The sequence below is a fragment of the Telopea speciosissima genome, chromosome 2 (genome assembly GCF_018873765.1).
Source record: "Telopea speciosissima isolate NSW1024214 ecotype Mountain lineage chromosome 2, Tspe_v1, whole genome shotgun sequence".
NCBI classification, from domain to species: domain Eukaryota; kingdom Viridiplantae; phylum Streptophyta; class Magnoliopsida; order Proteales; family Proteaceae; genus Telopea; species Telopea speciosissima.
The window spans coordinates 71,699,085-71,721,112 of record NC_057917.1 but is presented as its reverse complement, the minus strand read 5'-3'; the positions used below and the strand labels follow the sequence as shown (position 1 = coordinate 71,721,112).

Below are 22,028 nucleotides of genomic sequence, written 5' to 3'. Positions count from 1 at the left end.
TTATGGTCGCACGGGGAATGATGCACAGGTCTATGAGATTAGAAAGAAGGCTAATGCCATTACCCAATAGGAGCTCTCTGTCTCCAAATACTATGCTGCCCTTAAGAACATGTGGCAACAATTGGATCATTACTCCAACTATCAGCCCTCTACTGCTACTGATCTGGCTGCCTATCGCAAACACGTTGACAAAATGCGTGTCTATGATTTTTTGGCTGGACTAAATATGGAGTTTGATCCTATTCGGGTGCAAGTACTTGGGCAGTCCCCTTTTCCATCCCTAGAGCAGGCCTTTGCCTTGGTTCATAATGAGGAATCTCGTCGGGCTGCTATGCTGCATTCCTCTACTGTTGATCGCTCCGCCTTGCAAGTTGCTTCCAGTACTCCTTCTCTTACCACTACTGATAGTGGTACTGTTGTCCCTAAAGGTCCTGTCAAGTGTGAACACTGCAACAGGCTCTATCATACTAAGGCTCAATGCTGGAAGCTCCATGGGAAGCCTGCTGATTTTGAGGAAAAGAAAGCCCGTGGGAAGTTTAAGCCCAAGGCTCATATGGCTGATTCTCCTACTACTGCAGCTGCTGCCCCTTCATCTGACATTGGGCTTACTCAGGATGAGCTCCTAGCTTTCCGTCGCATGCTACAGGCCTCTTCCACTGCGTCCACTACGGCATCCACACCTGCTGCCCCTCCTGGTTCTAATTTTGCCTCAGGTACTCCAGTCAGTAATCGTGTGCATCGGCTGTATCCAGTCCTTGGATTATAGATTCTGGTGCCACTGACCACATCACTGGCTCCTCCCATGCCTTTCATCTTTATTCTCCATCTTCTGGCAAAGATAGTGTTCGAGTAGCTAATGGTTCCCTTTCTCCTATTAATGGGAAGGGTTCCATACGCTGCTCACCTACCCTTTCATTAAAATCTGTTTTGCATGTTCCGTCCTTTTCTACCAACCTTCTCTCTATTAGTAGTCTAACTAGAGATCTGAACTACAAACTGACTTTTTTCCCTTCACATTGTGTCATACAGGATTTGGAGACGGGACGCACGATTGGGGTGGTAAGATGCGGGGTGGTCTCTACTTACTTGACCCGGGTCAGCCTTCTACTTTGCATTCGGCTTCCTCTACAGCTCATCATTTACAGTCCACCTCGTCCCCTGACCTTCATCTCTGGCACTGCCGACTTGGTCATCCATCCCTTAGTACTTTGTCTCTTTTGTTTCCGAGCTTGATTAAGCATTGTAATAGGAATGAGTTTTTATGTGAGGCTTGTGTTTTGGCCAAACAGACTCGTTCCAGTTATTCTTCATTAAATAAAAGAAGTGAGTTTCCTTTTGCTTTGGCTCATTCTGATGTGTGGGGCCCTGCCCGTTGTACTTCCCTTTCTGGTCATCGATGGTTTGTCTCGTTTATTAATTGTTATACTCGTGTCACTTGGGTGTACATGATGAGCCATAAAAGTGAGGTCTTCCGCTGTTTTCAGTTATTTCATCGTATGGTTCAGACCCAATTCAATGCCACCTTGCGCATTTTACACAGTGATAATGGTAGAGAGTACCTGGAGGGTCAATTCCAACTTTATTTGGTTGAACATGGTATTGTCCATCAGACCAGCTGTGTTGACACACCTGCCCAGAATGGGGTTGCTGAAAGGAAAAATAGACATCTCTTTGAGCTAGCCCGGGCCATTATATTTGCACGGCAGGTTCCTTCTCACTACTGGGGTGATGCCATTCTTACCGCTGCTTATCTCATCAACCGTGTGCCTACCCGTGTCCTTTATGGTCGTTCCCCCATTGATCTCCTCCAGGGTTCCTCCTCCTTTGTGGTTCCCCCCAAAGTTTTTGGTTGTTTTTGCAATGTCCGCAATCATCATCCTCATGGGAAATTTGATCCACGGAGCATTCGGTGTATTTTTCTGGGCTATTCTGCGACCCAGAAAAGGATACAAGTGTTACCATCCACCTTCTCGTCGTACTTTTGTCTCCATGGATATGGTCTTCCATGAGTCCTTGTCATATTATTCCCAGACCTCTTCAGGGGGAGCAGGATCGGGGTTTTGAAGATGTGTCTGCTATTCTTCCGGCTTCTATTCGTGGGGAGCCCTCCAGTAACTTCAGCTCCTATAGTGGCTCCTATTCAGGGGAGCGTGAGACCATCACAAATCCTGTTGATAAGGTATATACCCGGAGCGCACAGACAAGTTGAGACTACTACCACCACCATATCACCTCCACAATCATCTGCACTTGATCCAGATCCAGACCCTACTACATCATCTGGTAAGGATCCTTCCCTTCACTTACCTATCGCTGTTCGTAAAGGCGTTAGGTCATGCACCCAACACCCCATCTCCAATGTTGTTTCCTATGATGCTTTATCTCCTTCCTATCGTGCATTTGTTTCTTATCTTTCCTCTGTTTCTATTCCTCAGAAATGGCAGGAGGCGATTGCAGATCCAAAGTGGAAAGCAACCATGATGGAAGAAATGACGGCCTTACTTAAAAATGAGACATGGGAGCTAGTTGTTCTTCCTTCGGGTAAGAAACCACCGGGTGCAAATGGGTATTTGTTGTCAGCGAAGCCGACGGAACAGTGGATAGATATAAAGCCAGGCTTGTGGCCAGAGGCTTCACTCAGACTTATGGGATCGACTACCAGGAGACATTTGCCCCTGCTACGAAGTTGAACACTGTCCGGGTCTTACTGTCTTATGCTGTCAACTTTGGCTAGGACCTACAGCAGTTGGATGTAAAAAATGCATTTCTTCATGGGGAGTTGGAAGAGGAGGTTTATATGGATGTTCCTCCGGGTTTTTCCTCTGACAAGACCCATGGGAAAGTTTGTAGGCTCAAAAGGGCACTCTATGGGTTGAAGCAATCTCCACGGGCATGGTTTGGTAGGTTTCATAAAGCCATGGTCTCCTGTGGATACAAACAGTCATGCTGATCACACTGCTCATCAAGCGAAAGGGAGAAAATGTCACTCTTCTCATAGTTTATGTTGATGACATAGTTGTGATCGTAATGATACGAGATGAAGTTTCTCACCTAAGGCTTGCTTGGGACGGGAATTTGACATAAAAGATCTAGGACAGCTAAGATATTTTCTTGGGATTGAAGTTGCCCGTTTTCCAAAAGGCATCTTTCTCTCCCAGAGAAAGTATGTTCTAGATTTACTGTCAGAGACTGGTTTGCTTGGTTGTCATCCTTGTGACACTCCCTTGGAAGCTACTACCCGTCTGCAAGAGAAGGATGGTGAACTTGTTGATAAGGGCAGATATCAACGATTGGTGGGCAAGCTGATTTATCTCTCCCACACCAGACCAGATATTGCCATTGCTGTGAGTCTTGTGAGCCAGTTCATGCATGATCCTTATTCCACTCACATGGCTGCTGTTCTTCGTATTCTCCATTACTTGAAGTCAGCTCCAGGAAAGGGGATCCTTTTGTCTCCTCATGACCATCTTCGCATTGAGGCTTACACAGATGCTGACTGGGGTGGTAACCCTGACAGGAAATCTACCTCCGGCTATTGTACTTTTGTTGGAGGAAATCTAGTCACATGGCTGAGTAAAAAGCACAATGTTGTGGCAAGATCTAGTGCTGAAGCTGAATTCTATGCTATGGCCCAGGGCATATGTGAGTTACTGTGGCTTTAGAGTTTACTCCTTGATATCCGTGGTTCTGTTCATCTTCCAATGATGTTGTACTATGACAACAAAGCAACAATTAGCATTGCCCACAATCCAGTGCAGCATGACCGTACCAAACATGTGGAGATTGACAAACACTTCATCAAGAAGAAGTTAGAGAGTGGGCAGATTTGTATTCCTTTTGTGAAGTCTGGAGATCAACTGGCTGATGTCTTCACCAAAGGGTTGAGTGGGAAGTTGTTTTATCCTAGTCTAGTCAAGTTGGGCATGTGTGATATCTATGCCCCAACTTGAGGGGGAGTGTTGAGATGTGTTACTAGATATTATAAGGGTATTTTTGGTTTTTTATTTATGCTTTATTTATGTACTTTTGAACAAGGGTAGGATTGTAATTTGGGCTGTGACACTGTTCACGTGAACAATGTCGTGAACAGTGTCGTGAATAGTATCGTGAACAGTGTTTCCCTTTGTAATCTCTTTTATTATTATTATTATAAATAGAGAGCTTAACTGATCTCATTGATCATTCAAGCCATTCACGAAATTCCTGTTTTGTTAACATTACCCATATAAAAAAAAAAACCCAAAACATTTATAAGGACATTGCATTAGTGTTGAGACCCTAATATCCAAGGATTTTCTGGTAAAACACAGGCACATTCTTACTGAAACATTCTTCGATACCAGCATCAGATAACGAATTATCACCAGAGAGTGGTGCTAGCATTTCTCCTGCATTAACAAGACAATGATGGTAATCCTCAAATCACAAACTAGCAAAGCACCCTTTCTTACCCGGTCCAGAAGCCGCTTGGACATATTCACAGACCTTGAAGAATTTGCAGCAACATCGATATAAAGAAGAATCTGAAAAGTAAAAACATATGCATGCACATAGTTATGGTTCTCATGGGGGGGCGGGAATTTAAATAAAAGGGGAAAAAGAGAAGGAGAAGAAAAACATTGAGAACACTTACCGCAGCTAGAGGACCTAACTGAGAACGCAACGATGAAAAAACAAATTCTTGTTCAGCAGTGGAAGTTCCATCAGCAACACGGGAAACTGCATCTTCCACCTACAAAGCATATCAAATAAGAGAGTGGGAAACAACACAGAAAAGCACCCTAAATGGACACAGCAGCAGGGTTTGATTAATGTTCTGCAGGAAAAGGAAAACAAAAATTTATTTGATAGTAATAAAAGATAGTGGAGAAAAAGAGATCCAAACCCTATTCTTGAAACTAAAAAAGAATACTCAATTGCATTTTGCATTGCAGCTAAGCGCTGACAACTGATAAATAAAAGAACATAATTCATTTGCCGCTGCTAGTCATAGTTTTCAAGGCCACCCAAGGCGTTGGAGGGGCACCTAGGCGACAAGGCACCTGCCCAAGTGTCCTAGGCACCCTAGGCGTGCAGTACATGACTATATATAATATAGCGATGATAATTTTATATAATTATACTTATATGTAACATCTTAACCACGTCAATGCAATATGACATAAATATGCTAGTTAGTACCTAATATGAGAAAATCAACATATAATAAACGAAGTATAGGATATATAAGATAAAGCATATTCATCGAAAAAACAAAGTAATAAACATAAATTCGTGAAGTGTCAACAAGGCCCAAAGAAAGAGCCCAGATGTCTAGGCGTTGCCAAGGCGACACCTTAACTATGCTGCTAGTAACAGTTTTATATTAAGATCTGATAGAAACAAATGGAAATAATAACTTCAAGAATAAGCTAATTCTATTTAGCATGGCGAAGGAAGTTGGCAACTTGGCATTCTAATGTAAAATTTAATCAATGCATAGTAAGGCTTTTTGCAGTTTGTGGATAATAAAAATATGTCATAGCAGGATCCTCTATATCAATTTTTATTTTTTGGTAAATAAAAAATCATTACCAAAAGGACAGAAAAAATAGGGAACCCCCCCCCCCCCCCAAAAAAAAAAAATTAGGAAGGGAAACAAGGGAACCCTAAATTAAGGGGGAAACAAAACAGAAAATACAAGACAAAAAGAAATTCAAAGCACAACCCCTAAGAAAGAGGGCAGGGGGATGAAACAGGGAGGGGAGGAGGACCCAAGAGACAACAATTCAACTGTTCCTTGGGGAGCTATTACATCTAGAAGAAATCACAGAAACTTTACTTTTGACATCAAAGACTATAGAGTCCCAACTTTGCTTGATGGTTCCCGAACTCGAAGGCCATTTCTGAGGTTACGCTAAATCCAAATATGGGAGACCACAGCTCCAAAAGCAAGCTTTCCTACCACATCATAGATAGACTTGCCAGCAAAGGTTAGGTCATATCAACCCAAATCCATTCCCTCTCAAAGGGTAAAATCCTTCTCCTCCTTGGATAGCATTTAGCCAAAAGGCTGTATCAAATTAAAGAAGAGGTAATCAACATCTTCAGAAGCATTCCAACAAAGACAACAGGCTTGGGGAGACAGGAATCTGCTGGTAGATCAGAAAAGACTGTGTTGGAGACAGTTAGAGCCCACCAGACAGAGAAGTTGTGGCTGGGGATATGCCCCTTGAACCAAACCAACTTGCACCAATGAGAGACTGGGGCACAAGTTCTGATGAGATCCCAGGTAAATTTCGAACTAAAAAGATCCGAAGAAGGAGACCAATTCACAATATCACCTGAACCTCTAGGACGTCTTGGGATGGAAGGGAAGGCATTCCAAATGGCGGCAAGCTGGGGGGAAGGGAGGGGGGCCAACCATCATGGCGAAGGATGTCCGCAACCCTATACTTCTTGTGTAACCCTGAGTTGTAGATGACTCTAGCACCAACTAAGGGAAGGATCCTGCATATCAGTAGCATCGAAGGTAACAATACTAAAAATTTTGCTCTGAAAGAGAATTTATTTGCAAGAACCAAGGAGAAATGCGATTGAGAAAGCAGAAAGGGGGCATTGATATAGCTGAAGCACCAGAACTTATCCGCAAAAGGTTCCAACTCTTGAAGGGCAAATTCCTTTCCTTCGCAGGTAGGATTGTGTTGATCAGATCAGCCCTTCAATCCTCATACATCTACTGGTTTGGTATCTATGGGCTTCCAAAATCCACGATCAAAGCCATGTAATCTCTCTTCTGCTCCTTTCTTTTGAAAGGTAAGGAATCTTCTAAATTCCTCCATCCAATTAGGCTGGGCAGCTAACTGTCTCCCAAAAATTGAAGGAGGTCTTGGTATCCGCAGGATCCGTCACTGGCATCCTCAAGTTAATCAGGAAAATCTCCATTTCATCAGCCCCAGAACCATTTATAGCTCGGGGCTTCGTAGACATTCTATGGTGGCTGATATCTTAGATCCTGTTGGCTGGGCTCCTTCGCCTATCCTCCATCCTGTTCTTAATAGCATTTCGAATGCTCTGCCTTCTATCTCTAGAAGACCCTCTGGGAGAGGCGACTGTGTTATCTGGATGTCGAACTTATTGGGCTCCTTTAATGCTAAAGCTGCCAGGGATTTTATTCGCTCTAAGAGCCCGTTGGCACCCTGGAGGAAGCTTGTTCGGTTAATTGGTTCAAGCATCACATTCCCCGCCATTGCTTCACGGTCTGGAGAGCTTTCTCTAACGGCCTTCTAATGCAGTCCTTCCTTCGCCATCGCCACCGCCACCACCACCTCCACCACCAGATCTTTGTCTCCCCATGTGCTACCTTTGTTGGAATGATGTGGAAGATATTGAACACCTATTTTTTTGCTTGTCCTCTCTCCTCCGCCATTTGGAAAGGCATTTTAACCAAATGCTGGCCTAGAAGTCGAAGAATTCTCCCTTATACTAAAGAGTGGCTCTGGGAAGATATGACTTTTTCCGGTCTTTCTATCTGTGACACGACTAGCAAGTTGGCTTTTTGTGTAGTCATCAATCATATTTGGATGGAACGCAATATCAGGAAATAGACATCCAACTCTCGGACTCTCCAACAGATTTGGGATTCCATTTCTTTTGAAATTAAAGCTAAGCTCTCGTCGGCTGTTCCCTCTATATGTATTGACACCCCAGGAACAGGCTTATTGTTGTCTCCTGGGGTCTTCTCTCCGTCTCCCTCCAAGCCTCTCCCATCCATGTTTGAGGCTAAGGTTTCTTGTTTATTTTTTCGATTTGTTCTTTTCTCCCCCTAAGGGGGCTATTGTAGTCCTCTTTCTCTTTGGAAATGAATCTTTTTATTCACCCCAAAAAAAATAAGCCTTAAATTACGTTATGTTTTTTGGGTGAATAAAAAATTCATTACCAAAAAGAAGGAGAACTACAACAGCCCCCTAAAAAGGAAGAGAGAGAGATACACAAATATACAAGAAGAAGAGGAGGCCCGGAGGGAGGAGAGAAGGAAACCCCAGGCGGCTACAATATGCCTATTCCTTGGGGTGTCAATACAAGAAAGGGGGACCAAAGAAATCTTGGCTTTAATGTCAAAAGAAATGGAATCCCAAATCTGGCGAAAAGACTGACAGAAAAGACTGAGAGTTGGAGGTCTATTTCCTGATATTTTGCTCCATCCAAATGTGATTAATAGCAGAGCAGAAGGCTAGCTTTCCCACAGTATCACAAAAAGAAGACCCCGAGAAGATCATATCCACCCAGACCCACTCCCTTGCGAAAGGAAGAATACGACGCCTTCTGGACTAGTACTTAGCAAGGATGCCTTTCCAAATAGAGGAGGAGAAGGGGCACTCAAAAATAAGATGGTTGATATCTTCAACCGCATTCCAGCAGAGGCAGCACGAGGAGGAGACAGCCATTTGACGGTGGAGAAGGAAGGATTGCGTTGGGAGGTAGTTGGTGAAGACCCACCAAGTCATAAAACAATGACGAGGGATGTGATGCTTGAACCAAAGAAGCTTTTGCCAAGAAGTAGGAATAATCTGGATCGCAAGAGATCCCAGGCTGCCTTGGAGCTGGTGGAACCTGAGAAAGAAATTGTCTAGACTACTCGATCTCCCCTTCCAGAGGATCTTCTAAGGATAGATGACAAAGCATTCCAAATAACATTAAGCGCTCGATGAGACGAAATTGGGGGAGCCCAAACATCAAGATGAATGACGTCAGCAACCATGGCCTGCCTAGAGAGACCAGAGTTGTAGATAGCTCTAGGAGGGACGAGGTGAAGGAGCACACCCATGGGCTGCCAATGGTCCAGCAAAGTTTGGTAGAGGCCTTATCATCAATATGGGAGCAAATGGCTCCGAGAACAGCAGGACGAAGGTCTAGGATCTTGCGCCACACCCAAGAAGCATCAGACAAGGTCGAGACTGTCCAAATTGAGTCAAAACGTTGCAGCCTTGAATAAACCCAGTCCACCCAAATACTTTTCTCCATGTTTACAAGCTTCCAGATCAATTTGGTGAAGCCAGCTGAATTAACATCTTTGATTCTTCTTAGACCCAGCCCTCCTTCCTATTTAGGGAGACAAACAAAAGTTCATTTAATGGGGTGAAGGAATCTGGTGGAGTCATTTCCTTTCCAAAGGAAGGCAGCCATGAGAGACTTAAGGGACTTGATGATAGCTTTGGGAAGACCAAAAATGCCCGATCAGTATATGTAAGAGGATTGCAAGACTGATTTGATGAGGACCAGCCGACCTGCATAGGATAGGAGTTTGCCTTTCCACAGTTGAAGCCTCTTTCAAATGACATCGAGCTTAGGGGTGCAATGATGGGCAGATAGCCTTGCTGGGATCAATAAAAGGCCCAGATTTTTTTTTTTTTGGATGAATGAATATATTACCATACCCCAGCATGGGGTAGGGAGAAAAAAAGGGGGGGGGATATACAAGAGAGAGAAGAGAGGGGGAAGGGGGGAAGGGAAGGCGACCAGCCCAGCCTACGCAGAAAAGGGGCTCCTCAAAAGAGACAAATCAAGTCCCCAGGAAACAACAATATGCCTGTTCCTTGGGGAGTCCAAAAAACGACGAATGCGACCACAGTTGACTTTAGAAGAGACGTCGAAGGAGATGGCCTTCCAAATCAGATCAAAAGATCAGGAGTTGGAAGTCCATCTCCTAAGGTTTCGCTCCATCCAAATATGATAGATAGCAGCACAGAAAACCAGCTTGCCAATAGTGTCACAGACAGACTTCCCTGAGAAAGCTTTCACCAACCAACGCCATTCCTGATCAAAATCCAACGGTCTTCTATTTCGGGGCCAAATGAGGGAAAGGGCCTTTTTCCAGATGGTGGAGGAGAAGGGACAGGCAAAGAAAAGGTGGGCTATATCCTCATGACCACTCCAACAAAAGATGCAAGAAGGGAAGACAGGGATGTTACGGTGCAGCAGGAAGGCTTGTGTACGGAGGCAAAGTCTAAGGGATCTCCAGGCTATAAAGCTATGGCAAGGGATGTGGCCCTTGAACCAGATTAGGGTGTGCCAGGGGACGGATGGGCTGGGATCACGCACAAAGTTCCAGGCTGACCTAGAGGAGAAGGAGCCAGAGGAGGAAGGAAGGTAAATTATTCTATCAACAAGGGTGGGAAAAGGGGAGGGGAGGGGAGAGGGGGGAGGGACTGCCAGAATAAGTACAAGGTAAATGGGGTAAGGGAGGGAGGGGGAGTCCAAGATCCAGAGACAATGAGGCTGGAAAGGGGAGAGGCTTTTGGGAGACCTAAAGAATAGATTGTCCTGGGGCCCAGAAGATTATAGAGGATACCAAGCGGGTGCCAAGGATCAAGCCAGAGAGAGATGGCGGAACCATTAGTAATAGAGGCAGCGGTGCCTCAGAGAGCAAGAGGCCTGAGGAGGAGGATTTTACGCCAAATCCAAGAGCAATCCGAGGGAGTCTTGGCAGTCCAAATGGAGTCTGATTTGAGAAGATAGGAGTAGACCCAAGTGACCCAAATGGAATCCTGACGGGAAGAGATCTTCCAAATCAGCTTGAGGATACCCGCAGTGTTGGAGTCGCAAATGCGACGGATACCCAAGCCACCTTCGGATTTAGGAAGGCAAATGGATTTCCAGCTAGAGGGATGGAGGAATTTGGAGGAGTCGGACCCTTTCCAGAGAAAAGCGTAAAAGAGGCGCTCCATAGCCTTGATAGTGGCTTTGGGGATACCAAAGATGCCAGTCCAATAGATGTATGAGGCTTGGAGGATAGACTTGACACATTCCTACCTGCCAGCATAGGAGAGGAGTTTGCCTTTCCAAAGTTGGAGTCTCTTGCGGATGTTGTCAAGCATGGGAGCACAATGGTGGCTGGATAGCCTAGCAGGAATGAGGGGAAGGCCGAGATACTTAACGGGGAGGGAACCAATGGAGAACCCCGTCAGATCCAAGAGGGAGGCTTTGACTGAATCAGGGATGCCAATGAGGAAGATTTTGGATTTGAGGAGGTTAATGTGGAGACCGGAAAGGGATTCAAAGAGGTGGAGAGAGTCCATGATGGCAGAGATAGAGGAGGTGGAGGCCTTAGAGAAGATCATCAAAACATCTGCAAAGGCCAGATGAGTGAGGTTGATGTGCTTACAGTAGGGGATAGGGGAGATGCGATATACCGCATCCAGATATCCATTCTTGGGAGCATGCATGAACTAACTCACCACTCCAACTGCATAAGAGATGTCTGGTTGAGTGAAGGAAAGATAGATTAGTTTCCCAACTAATCTTTGATACTTGCCTGCATCTATGAGAGGAGAACCACATTCATCACCAAGCTTGTGATTCGAATCAATGGGAGAGGTTGCTGGTTTACACCCCAACGTTCATGTCTCCTTCAGAAGGTCCAAGACAAATTTCCTCTGGCAGATATTGATTCCTTTCCTTGATCTAGATACTTCAATATCCAAGAAGTTTAACCAGATAAGACTTCAACCTGATTATCTCAACAACATCATTCCCAGTGACTACAATGTCATCAACATAGACAATGAGAGCTGTGATTGTGCCATCTCCTCTCCTGATAAACAAGGTGTGGTCAGCTTGACTCTAGGAACACCGATTCTTCAGGATGGCTTACCTAAATCGCTCAAACTAGGCCTTAGGAGACTGCTTGAGGCCATAGAGAGCTTTCTTCAAGAGATAAACTTTCCCTTCAGTTGAGGGACACTTAAAGCCAGGTGGGGGCTGCATGTACACTTCATCTGCTAAGTCTCCATGAAGGAATGCATTTTTCACATCTAATTGGTACATTGGCCAATTTTTATTGGCAGCCACTGAAAGGAGCACCTGATTGAGTTATGCTTGGCTACTGGGGCAAAAGTCTCTTGGTAATCGATGTCATACACTTGACTGTACCCTTTTGCAACCAGTCGAGCTTTGTATCTTTCCATTATACCATCTGATCTATACTTAAAGGTATAAACCCATCTGCACCCAATCAGAGTTCTCCCCATGGGAAGATCAACAAGTGTCCAAGTACCATTCTTCTCCAGAGCCTTCATTTCCTCAGACATTGCTTGCATCCATTTGGGATCAGCTAAGGCCTCAGTAACATTTTTGGGAATAGAAGAAGACTCAAGGGCAGTGGAGAAGGTAATACCTATAGGAGCAATAGAGTCATAGGAAACAAACTAGGCCATGGGGTTAGTACAGGCTCTCTTCCCTTTTCTCATAGCAATGGGAAGATCTAACTCAGAAGGAGAGTTATTACCTGACTGGGGAGGATGAGACTGAGGATGTGGATCCAAAGAGGGGTTTTGGCAAGGTTGCTTTCCTTTTCCCTTCAAGCATTCATCTCTTTTGAATATAACATCTTTGAATCTTCTCTTGTGGTCTTTTTTCCTGCTAGCATCACCACTACTACTAGCATCAATATCAACAACACCATCACCATCAACAGCATGAACAACCTCCACTTCTTTGTATTTTCCAGTATTAAATAGGAATGGGGAAGTAGAGGTAGGCAAGGGAGATAAAATAGGAATGACATCAGCATCCTGTTCACTTCTAGTAATGCTCTCCCCCTGAAGAGGATGCTAAGGAGAAGAAAAGAAGGGAATAGACTCAAAGAAGGTGACATCTTTCGAGAGAAGTCGCCTTCAAGAAGACAGGTGGTAACATTTATACCCTTTTGTTGAATCAAAGTAGCCCAAGAAGATGCACTTGAGGGCTTTGGGATCAAGTTTGGTGCGGGCTAATTTGTTGACATGAACATAACAAACACAACCAAACACTTTTGGAGGCAAAGAGAAGACTGACGATTGAGAAGAAAGAAGAGCTAGAGGAGATTTGGAGCCAAGAAGGGGAGATAGCATCCGGTTAATAACGAACGCAGCAGTAAGAAGTGCATCAGACCAAAAGGTCTTAGGCACATGCATACCAAAGAGAAGACTCCTGGTGACTTCCAACAAGTGGCGGCTTTTTTTCTCAGCTACCCCATTTTGTTGAGGGGTGTCAACACATGCCAGTTGATGGATGATGCCATGATCAGTAAAGAACTGTTGGAGCCCCCATATATTTACTTACCCCCCTTATCAGACCTAACAATTTGAATTCGAGTACCAAACTGAGTAAGGATAAGTTGATAATCCTTGAAAGCATCATAAACATCACTTTTGTGTTTCAAAAAAATAGTCCAATTGGACCTAGAATAATCATCCACAAATGAAACAAAGTTACGAAATCCAGACAAAGAAGTAGTGAGATAAGGTCCCCAAAAATCAGATTGAACAAGAGAAAAAGGTGTTGGAGATCTATTACCACAATAAGGATAACATGTTCGACAATGTTTAGCAAAAATACATGGTTCACACTGAAAAACATAAGAAGGAAAAGAAGTAAGCAAATGGGGTAATTGTCTCCTCATAACAACAAAAGAGGGATGACCCAAATGTCGATGCCAAAGGATTAATGACCCCAAAGCATAGTACTAAAACTCGCGAAATTTCGGTCGAGATATCGAATATTTCGAGTATCTCGACCTGTCCGAAACGAAATGCAAGTTTGAAATGAAAAAATGCAATATTTCGGAAATTTCGGTAATTTCGGTCATCTCGTTTCGAAAATTTCGGAAATCTCGGACATTTTTGGCATTTTACACCCACAGAAAAATACCATATTTTGACCGAGATTTCGACGAAATTTTGGTATCTCGGAAATTTCAGTCAGACCGAAACACCGAAACGAAACGAGATTTAGTACCATGCTCCAAAGTACTACAGTCACTCCGACCACAAACATAAGCTGCAACAGTAGAGGAACCGGGTAATTGTGGTTTAAGTAGATAGAGTCCTCCTTTCTCAGTCCCACTACCAATAACCCTCTTTGTCTCCAAATCCCGAAAAAGATAATAGGAAGGAAAGAAAATGACACAACAATTCAAGGATTTGGTTAAATGACTCACTGATAGTAGGTTAGTAGCAAAATCAGGGACATGAAGGACAAACTCAAGAGAAATAGAAGAAGTAACTCTCACATTACCCTTACCAGAGACAGAAGAAAGGGATCCATCAACAACCCTTACCTTGTCTCGGCCAGAGCAAATGGAATAAGAATCATAAAACTGTGACATACTAGTCATGTGGTCAGAGGGTCCAAAGTCAATGATCCAAGTGGGAGCAGTAGAAGGTACAGACGAGACCTGCAAAGCTGAGACAGAAGCAGCTGACCCTCTAGGGGTAGAACTAGTAGGGGAGTAGCTAAGGTGTGACATCAATCGGCGGAAGGCTACAATATCATCCTGTGAAAGGGAATCAGGAGCAAAACTGGGGTCCAAATGACTCAGTCTCAGATGTCACAGAGTGAGCCCTAGCTCCTCCTCGCTTGCCACCACAGGCACCAGATGAACCACCACGCATACTAGAGGGCTGCCCATGAAGGTCCCAACACCTGTCCTTAGTGTGCCCCAGTTTTCCACAGTGATCACATTTAAATCTTTCACGGTGATCTCCACGAGTTGGCCCTTAGCCTTTCCCCCCACTTTTCCAGTCTTTGTGGGAGCTAGAAACAAGAGCAGATCGCTCCATTGATGGTGCAGTATCCATGGTCGCTCTCCTGGTTTCCTCACTTTGCAAGTAACTACATACTTCATCCAAGGATGGAAAGGGAGACATCCCTAGGATCTATAGGCGAATAGGCTCATACTCTGGATTAAGCCCACCAAGTAGAGAGAAGATCCGTTCAACTTCCTGATTGTTGTAGACCTTGACTTCATCCTCAAAGTTGGATAGTCGAAGATACCTGTAGTGATCATATTCCTGCCACAGGTTGATAACAGTATTGTAGTAGTCAGAGATGCTTCGCTCACCCTGTTTCATATTGATGACCTTTTGGTGGATTCGGTACACCTTTGCATAGTCACCAACTCGATCAAAGGTCCTGGTGGTACTATCCCACATATCCTTTGTGATCTCCTTGTCCATAAATCTCCTACTAATCTCAGGTTTCATGGAGAAGACCAACCAAATCATAACTGTGGAGTTCTCAGTCTCCCACTTCAGGTATCCTGGATCAGTAGTGGCAGGCTCCTTAATAGAGTCGGTAATATACCCCAACTTTCCCTTACTTCGTAGGGACATCTTCACAAAATGGGACCAATCCAAGTAGTTGGTATTGTCCAACTTCACAACAGAGATTTGGGTGTTGGGGTTATCAAAAGAAGCCATAGTGGGGAAGCCACCACTCAAACTGCTAGCCGGAGCTGGTCTACTAACCTCAAAACTACTCCTAGATACAGTAGACATAATGTGTAGAAACTTCAAAAAGCAATATAGTGTTCTACTCAAATGGGGAGTATGCTCAACCCAAACAAAGGAGGCAAACCAGCAAACAACTAGCTCCAAACAACCAAATCAACCCGACATAGAGCAAGTACCAAAAAACAGCAAGTGTACAGGAAGCAAGAGATTGTAAAACATCAACCAAATCACTCTAACACCCAATAGCCTTCATTCCATAACAACCAGTAGGCAAATAACTCCAAATCAACCAAACCACACTACCACTTCCCATAAAAGGTCGTGGGCAAAAAACAGAGCTGTCAATACCTGTACAGCAGCAAAAGAGAGAGCAATACTCTCCAATCTTCCCCCTTCAAGAACCAAGCTCTTAGGGCTTCAAAAGAGAAATTCTAGGCGACTCAAATGGGCCTAACTTCAAGGCAAAACAATCTGCCAAAGGGCAGAATCGAAACTGGAACAGAGAGAAGCTGGCAGAAATCCTGGGTTTTCTTCCAAAGGCTGCAATGCAGTTTCTGCCAAGAAGCATTCCTCTCAACATGCAAGTGTCTGGGGGTCTGAAAGAGGACCCCTAGGCGATTCAGATGCACAGGGTCTCATTCCAAATGGTGAAGAGATAAGGCAGAATTGAAAAAAAATCCCTCCAAAGGCTGGCGGTAACATGGTAGCTGCCTTCTACAGCTTCAATCCACTGCAGCAACTCCTAAACTCTCTCCATATGAGTTTGGTTTGAAGAGTACAACTCCAAAGAATGTATAATGTATATCATCTCACATATTACAGCCTCTAATGGAACCCTCCACCTTGTTAGGGTTCCAAAGAGAAGTGAAGACCACAACTGAGCCTAGTCGACTCTCAAACCAGAGATGCTAGCTCTGATACCAAGTTAAATCTGTAGATGGATCTTTCCTAGTGAGAGTATCAAAGGTTCAGCAGCTAGGAGAGGAAGAAGAGAAGAGAAGAGAGAATCGATTGTGTGTGTTGAGAGATTCTCAACACACACATATTCACTTCATTAAAGTACTTTCATGAATTACACAGAACTCTCTAGGGAGGTAAACAGAAATAAATAAAGAAAGAACATACAATTAGGCATGTCTTATAATAAGACAATGACAGAACTACCCTTATACAAGATATTCTAATAACTCTAACAGAGAGAAGCACATATGCCTTGGCATGGACAATGCTACAACCCCAATCGTGTTGAGAAAAATCTTACATAAATACAAGAATTAGAGATCCCCAATCACCAATGGAAGGATGTTGGACGCATAGCTGTTGCCTCCAAATTAAATGACAATGAAGCGAATTCTATTGATAGAACGATGCCATCGAGCCACACAATCAAAAATGCATTTCCATGCACTTTGATTTAGTAGAAAGGAATATGGTGGCATCGCCCCATATTAATCATCAACAAATCAGTATACATAGTTAGATCAAATAAATGATACTGACCAGAAAAGCATATTATACAAAAGTGGATTAATTATAAGAGTGAATATATAGAACCTGTATATTAAGAGAAGTAATAAAAGAGTAGTCCAGGCAACAATCAACTTTGCAAGTACAGAAAATATGTGGTGTGAAGATAATAAGATATACAAAAAATATTGATCTACCAGAGGAAAGATCCAAGTAAGAATGGAGTGACTAGTTTAAACCATACCAATGCTTTTCTAAAAGCACCATCTACCCATTCAGCAAGTTCAAGTGTTGCTTTATCTTCTGGAGGTAAGGAAAACCGATGAACTGCCTCTTCCCCAATGTCATATTTCGCTCTTTGCATGCAACTGCATAATAACCAAGCACCAAAGGTGGTCAAACCATAGCAACAGATGTTATTATAAAAGACACACAATTGAAAGTGGAAAGGGGCACAACTACGCATGCACCACACATGCAAGCAAACATCTGGACTGTCTACCTCCAATAGTGCTGGCAGCTTCCAGACAACAAACTCAGATCTGGTCTGGTAACTTGTTCGCTACATTTAATACAATACATATACATATATATGTGTGTGTGAGTGACTGAATCCAACATGTTCAACATGCACCAGATGCACTATTCATCAAATACCAACTATTATATTCCAGAAATTGAGGGGTTTAAGACTAGATATTATATAGAAAAGGAAATTAAAACTGGATAGTGAAATCCTCTAAGAAAAAGAGACAGGTCCACATATCCAACTTGTTTGCCCCCAATTCACAACATCACTTTTCCTGATGTCATGCATATATGAGTAACTTTTATATGTTTCCCCCTTCATTTAAACCCTTAAAATAGTTAATATAAATTGCTGCTTTTTCCTTTGAAAGGAGATCATTTAGGTCTCAACAAGAGAATCTGCAGGCAGTCCCCTGCACCTAGGTTGCATGTTTCTGGAAATTTGTTGCTAAAATGGTCTATCCACACAGCACCCATTTCACCAAAGACCACTACAAATACTTCAGACCTCCCCAGGAAGAGGTTTAGTTTTTCCATAGTTCCCCTACAAAGCATAGTACAAAAACTCGCCTAAATTTCGCTAATTTCGACATGTCTGAGACAAAACAAGAGGCAAAACCCAGAATCACCGCTGTTTTGCCGAAATTTCGCTCATTTCTATCATGTCACTCATTTCTATCATGTCAACACTGTAGACAAAAATGCACTGTTTCGGCGGAATTTTGGTCGAAGTTTCTCTCATTTGCCCCCCGAAATAGTCTGGCAAAAAGTGCACTATTCGGCGAAATTTTGCCAATTTCAGTGCATCTCACTAATTCAGTCTGACTGAAATGGCATACCGAAACGAGTTTTAAAAATTAAAACTATGCTCCAAAGATCAACCCCATTAGTGCCTAATCCATGGCCACCACCCTACACTGCATCAAAAAACATAACACCAACAAGGAATATATGAGTACAAGTGAAATACAAGTATTAAAACTAACCAAATGATTGAATACTGCATGTAATGACCCCTAATGATGCCTCACATTATCTATCTTGTAGTTAGGTAAATGACCTGTTTCCATAACTCTCATTGTTGAATCTCCCAACATTTCATGAAGGGAGATTTATTCTTCCATATTAATATTCTCATCCTTGAACCTACCGACCAGTCTGGACTGCACCCCTACCTCTGAACAAAATAGCAGTTTGATGCATTTTCTACTTCAATCCAATAAAGTTCCTAGGCAAGAATGATCTACAGTGTTAGTCGCTTGAAGTATGGGATCCTAGAAAAAACAGCTTTAACTTATGTGATGTTACCCCTTCAAGCATGTAGTTTCCCTTTCAATACAGCAGTCTTTGCTCCACATGCTCCAGCAGTGATTCTTAAACTGACAGCTTATTGAATTGGCTCTGAGTGGCATAGCAAGGGCAAATATTTATTAGAAGAAAGCAATCTCTACGTTGGAAGCATTCCACCAACTCCCCCATCTTCAGAACCTATCCAACTCCGATTGTTAATTTTTTCCAAAGTTGATTTCAAATCCAGGAATTATTTCAAAGAGCAAAATATTGAAGTATCTAAGCTGTTGGTGGAAGGTTTTGCTTGAGATTGTCAGTTACTAGCTGGAGATTATTATGTTTGCAATCTGAACCAAGTAGATCACTCGAAAAACTATTAACTATTTAGCTTAGAGATATTTGTTACTACAGATCCAACTTACATGAACCTAGAAAGACCAAAGGTCATTATAGGACCAACAAAACGGGCCTCTATTCAACGTAGCTGCTCAAAGTAAGAAATGAAAAATAAAGTAGAAATATGTGCTACAAATCTTAGCAATATACTTCAAATTTAAAACTTAGAACTATGAAATTAAACAATCCTTCTAAGTAAACAACTAATCAAAACCAAAAAGTGTGACAAAAATAAGTCATTTGAAATTTAAATTGGCTTTATCAAACTCACAGGTTCAACAATTTAGATGGAGCAGCACGTAATATAGTCAATGCTTCCTTCCAACTCCACTGGCGTTCAGATAATGGAAGAAGACGTTGCAAAATTGACAAACGCCATTCGCAATCTTCGATGAAACGTTTGGCATTTGAAATTTTCCACTCTAAGGCTTGTACTGCACTACTAGTTATACTGCTGTTCAACAAGAGCTCCTGTTCAAATCCATCTGATGGTAAATTGTGATGTAATATATCTAGCAGCAACCCTGTAAAAGATATCACCATTTTGTTCCCTCCTTCACATGAAGTAAGATAAACTTGTTCTGAAGTCGACATATAGGGCAATTCAGAAGAGCTCCCAGTCGGGGCACAATGTGTCAAGTTCACAGCAATGTCATCCATATGTAAAAGTGAGATGACAATGCTCACTAAGAATATCTGCATCGATTTGAAGGGCTCATCATCAGTTACTTGATAGGGTCATTGCATAATGGATTCCATCACTTCCAAATATAGATAAGAGGCATTTCAAACAGAATTACTAATGTTCATGGCAGGGTACAAAAGATAAAATTGCCTAAATCATACCTAACTAGAAATGAATATCTAGCACCAGGACAAAGCAAGAACCGATGATTTTTCATAAAATATAAAGTAATTTTGTAAGTAAAATAAACTGCACTATGAGAGGAGAAGCACTTTCCAATACAAAACACAAGAGGAAGAGGAGAGAAGAAAGAAAGTCTAGCTATAACTTTTTGTTGATTTTTCACAAGTAACATATATTAATGCCAAGGCATAATAGGTTGAGGGTGGGGGTGATCAATTTCAAAAACCTTAAAAATGAATAACATAACACAAAGCAAAGAAGGGAAGCATCCCAGCCAAACTGAATAGCAATTTAGTCAATGGAAATCAGGTAACAATCTCTCGACAAAATGTATAGATGGACTCCTTAACCCAATTCTGACCTACTACTAACTTAAAAACCAAAATACCCAACTTACTCTCCTAAATTAATTAAACATCCAAAAAAGAAAAAATAACATAACATAACACAAACACCAATCAATAAATTGGTCATAATTCTCCGACACAATTCAGAATGCTGTACATTGGTTTTATTCAAAAGGTAACAGACTAAGCTTTCAAACAACACCAAAATCATGTAAAACAGTTAAGTTCTGACCGTCTAAAAACAACCTGAAAGAGAAATGATAGAAAGAACTCAATTTTCTAAAGCTTCCAGCTCTAATCCATGTATTGATTTCATCCCCTATGATCAGACTCTTATACAACTTCTTCACCTTTAGGCCAAGCTTGCTGCTAGGTTGCTTATAGAACCAGACCTGATTTATCCCCCCAGGCTTCAGTTGACTATCATAATTGAAGAAACCTGCCAGGTGTTTTATCCAATCAATCTGGCCAGATTTGTTACAGATCTAATCCTTCCCAACTTCCTTGGATCTGTATCTAATTGAACGAGCCTGGATGACTTACTAGTTTCAGTACCACAGTGTAACAATATCAGAACCTAGAAACCAGTAACCATACAAGAGAAAGAACAGAGAAGAAGAAGATGAATCTGCCAAAGAGACTGCAGAATCGTATGTCTAGCATTCCACCTCAGCGTCAATATATAATCCTTCAAATCCAAGATAAAAGGAAAGTCTAGAAGACTAGAAGCTTCCCTATTACAATAGTTTCCTAAATACAATAGAAGACTAACTAGGAAATAACAAAAAATTAGGAAATAGCATAAAGTAAAATAACCAAAAAGGGAACTAACAACCAACTAGCCTACTGCCCACATGTACACATAGAGATATGTACCCTCACGGTACATATGGGGCAGTTTTAATACACATCAAATCTCATCCTTCCTGATGTAGGAGAGGAAGAGAAAAAAGAAGAGTAAGATTTGAAATAAAAGAACATCAAAAACAGTAGTAGGTGCATTAAATCTCAGATCTGATTTCATGTCAAACATAGAGTCAGCTCCGACACTTTTCTTTAGGGTTGTTTTTGGAAATGGAGTGATTTTGGTATGTCATCTAATAGGTTATTGAGTTACCCATCCAATGAGACCAAGATCTCGTGATTCCAATATTTCTTGGGAAAGTTTGAACCAATTAAGTGAAGGAGTGTCAGTTACTTAACAATTTTATATTTTTTGTTGTTTAGTTAGTCTAAGAGTTTTTGTATGGGTATTTTAGTCATTATTTCTGGTCATTGCTTGGTAGTCTAAGAAATAACCCTACTAACTGCTACAAATCAAGGACAATATGAACAATTAGTGAAAGGAAGAAATAATGACTAAAATATCCATACAAAAACTCTTAGACTACCCAAAAAACCAAAGATAGATAATCCTTAACTGACTGAGCCTCCTTTACTAAATCGGTCATAACTTTCCCGACACATCTCAGAATCACAATACCTTGGTCTTATTAGATAAGTAACTCAATAATCTATCAAAGGATACCAAAATCACCCAAAATATAAAAGTTTTGACCTTACAAAAACAACTCTAAGGAAAAGTGACCGAATTGAAACTATGTTTGACATGAAATCAGATCTGAGATTTAATGCTCACAACGAAGACAGAGAATTGCGTAGATAGGAAGATGAAACAAACCAACCCACTTGTCCTGATCGGAACAATTGAGGAAAGAGAATGGTGGCCCCTTTCGCCCTACATCACTTCTCAAGCAAGAAGAAATCTTTCCAAAGAACCATGAAATTCCACGGAATACCACAGCAATGTAACTTAGAGACACTCCAGAATGAGCTTGGTGGTATATATATATATATAAAGAGCTGTTTGTACTTTGTAAC

General features: G+C 42.1%; 1 protein-coding gene across 1 annotated transcript in view; it reads right to left on the bottom strand.

The window, feature by feature from the left end:
- Window positions 1-22,028, bottom strand: part of LOC122652610 — a 217,515-nt gene that overhangs the window by 154,590 nt on the left and 40,897 nt on the right. Inside the window, exons 8-11 of the mRNA XM_043846393.1 lie at window positions 19,204-19,628; window positions 16,963-17,086; window positions 4,634-4,732; window positions 4,452-4,523 (exon numbers count right to left, since the gene is read on the bottom strand). Coding sequence (XP_043702328.1) covers window positions 4,452-4,523; window positions 4,634-4,732; window positions 16,963-17,086; window positions 19,204-19,628 — 720 coding nt within the window. The remainder of the gene's footprint in view (window positions 1-4,451; window positions 4,524-4,633; window positions 4,733-16,962; window positions 17,087-19,203; window positions 19,629-22,028) is intronic.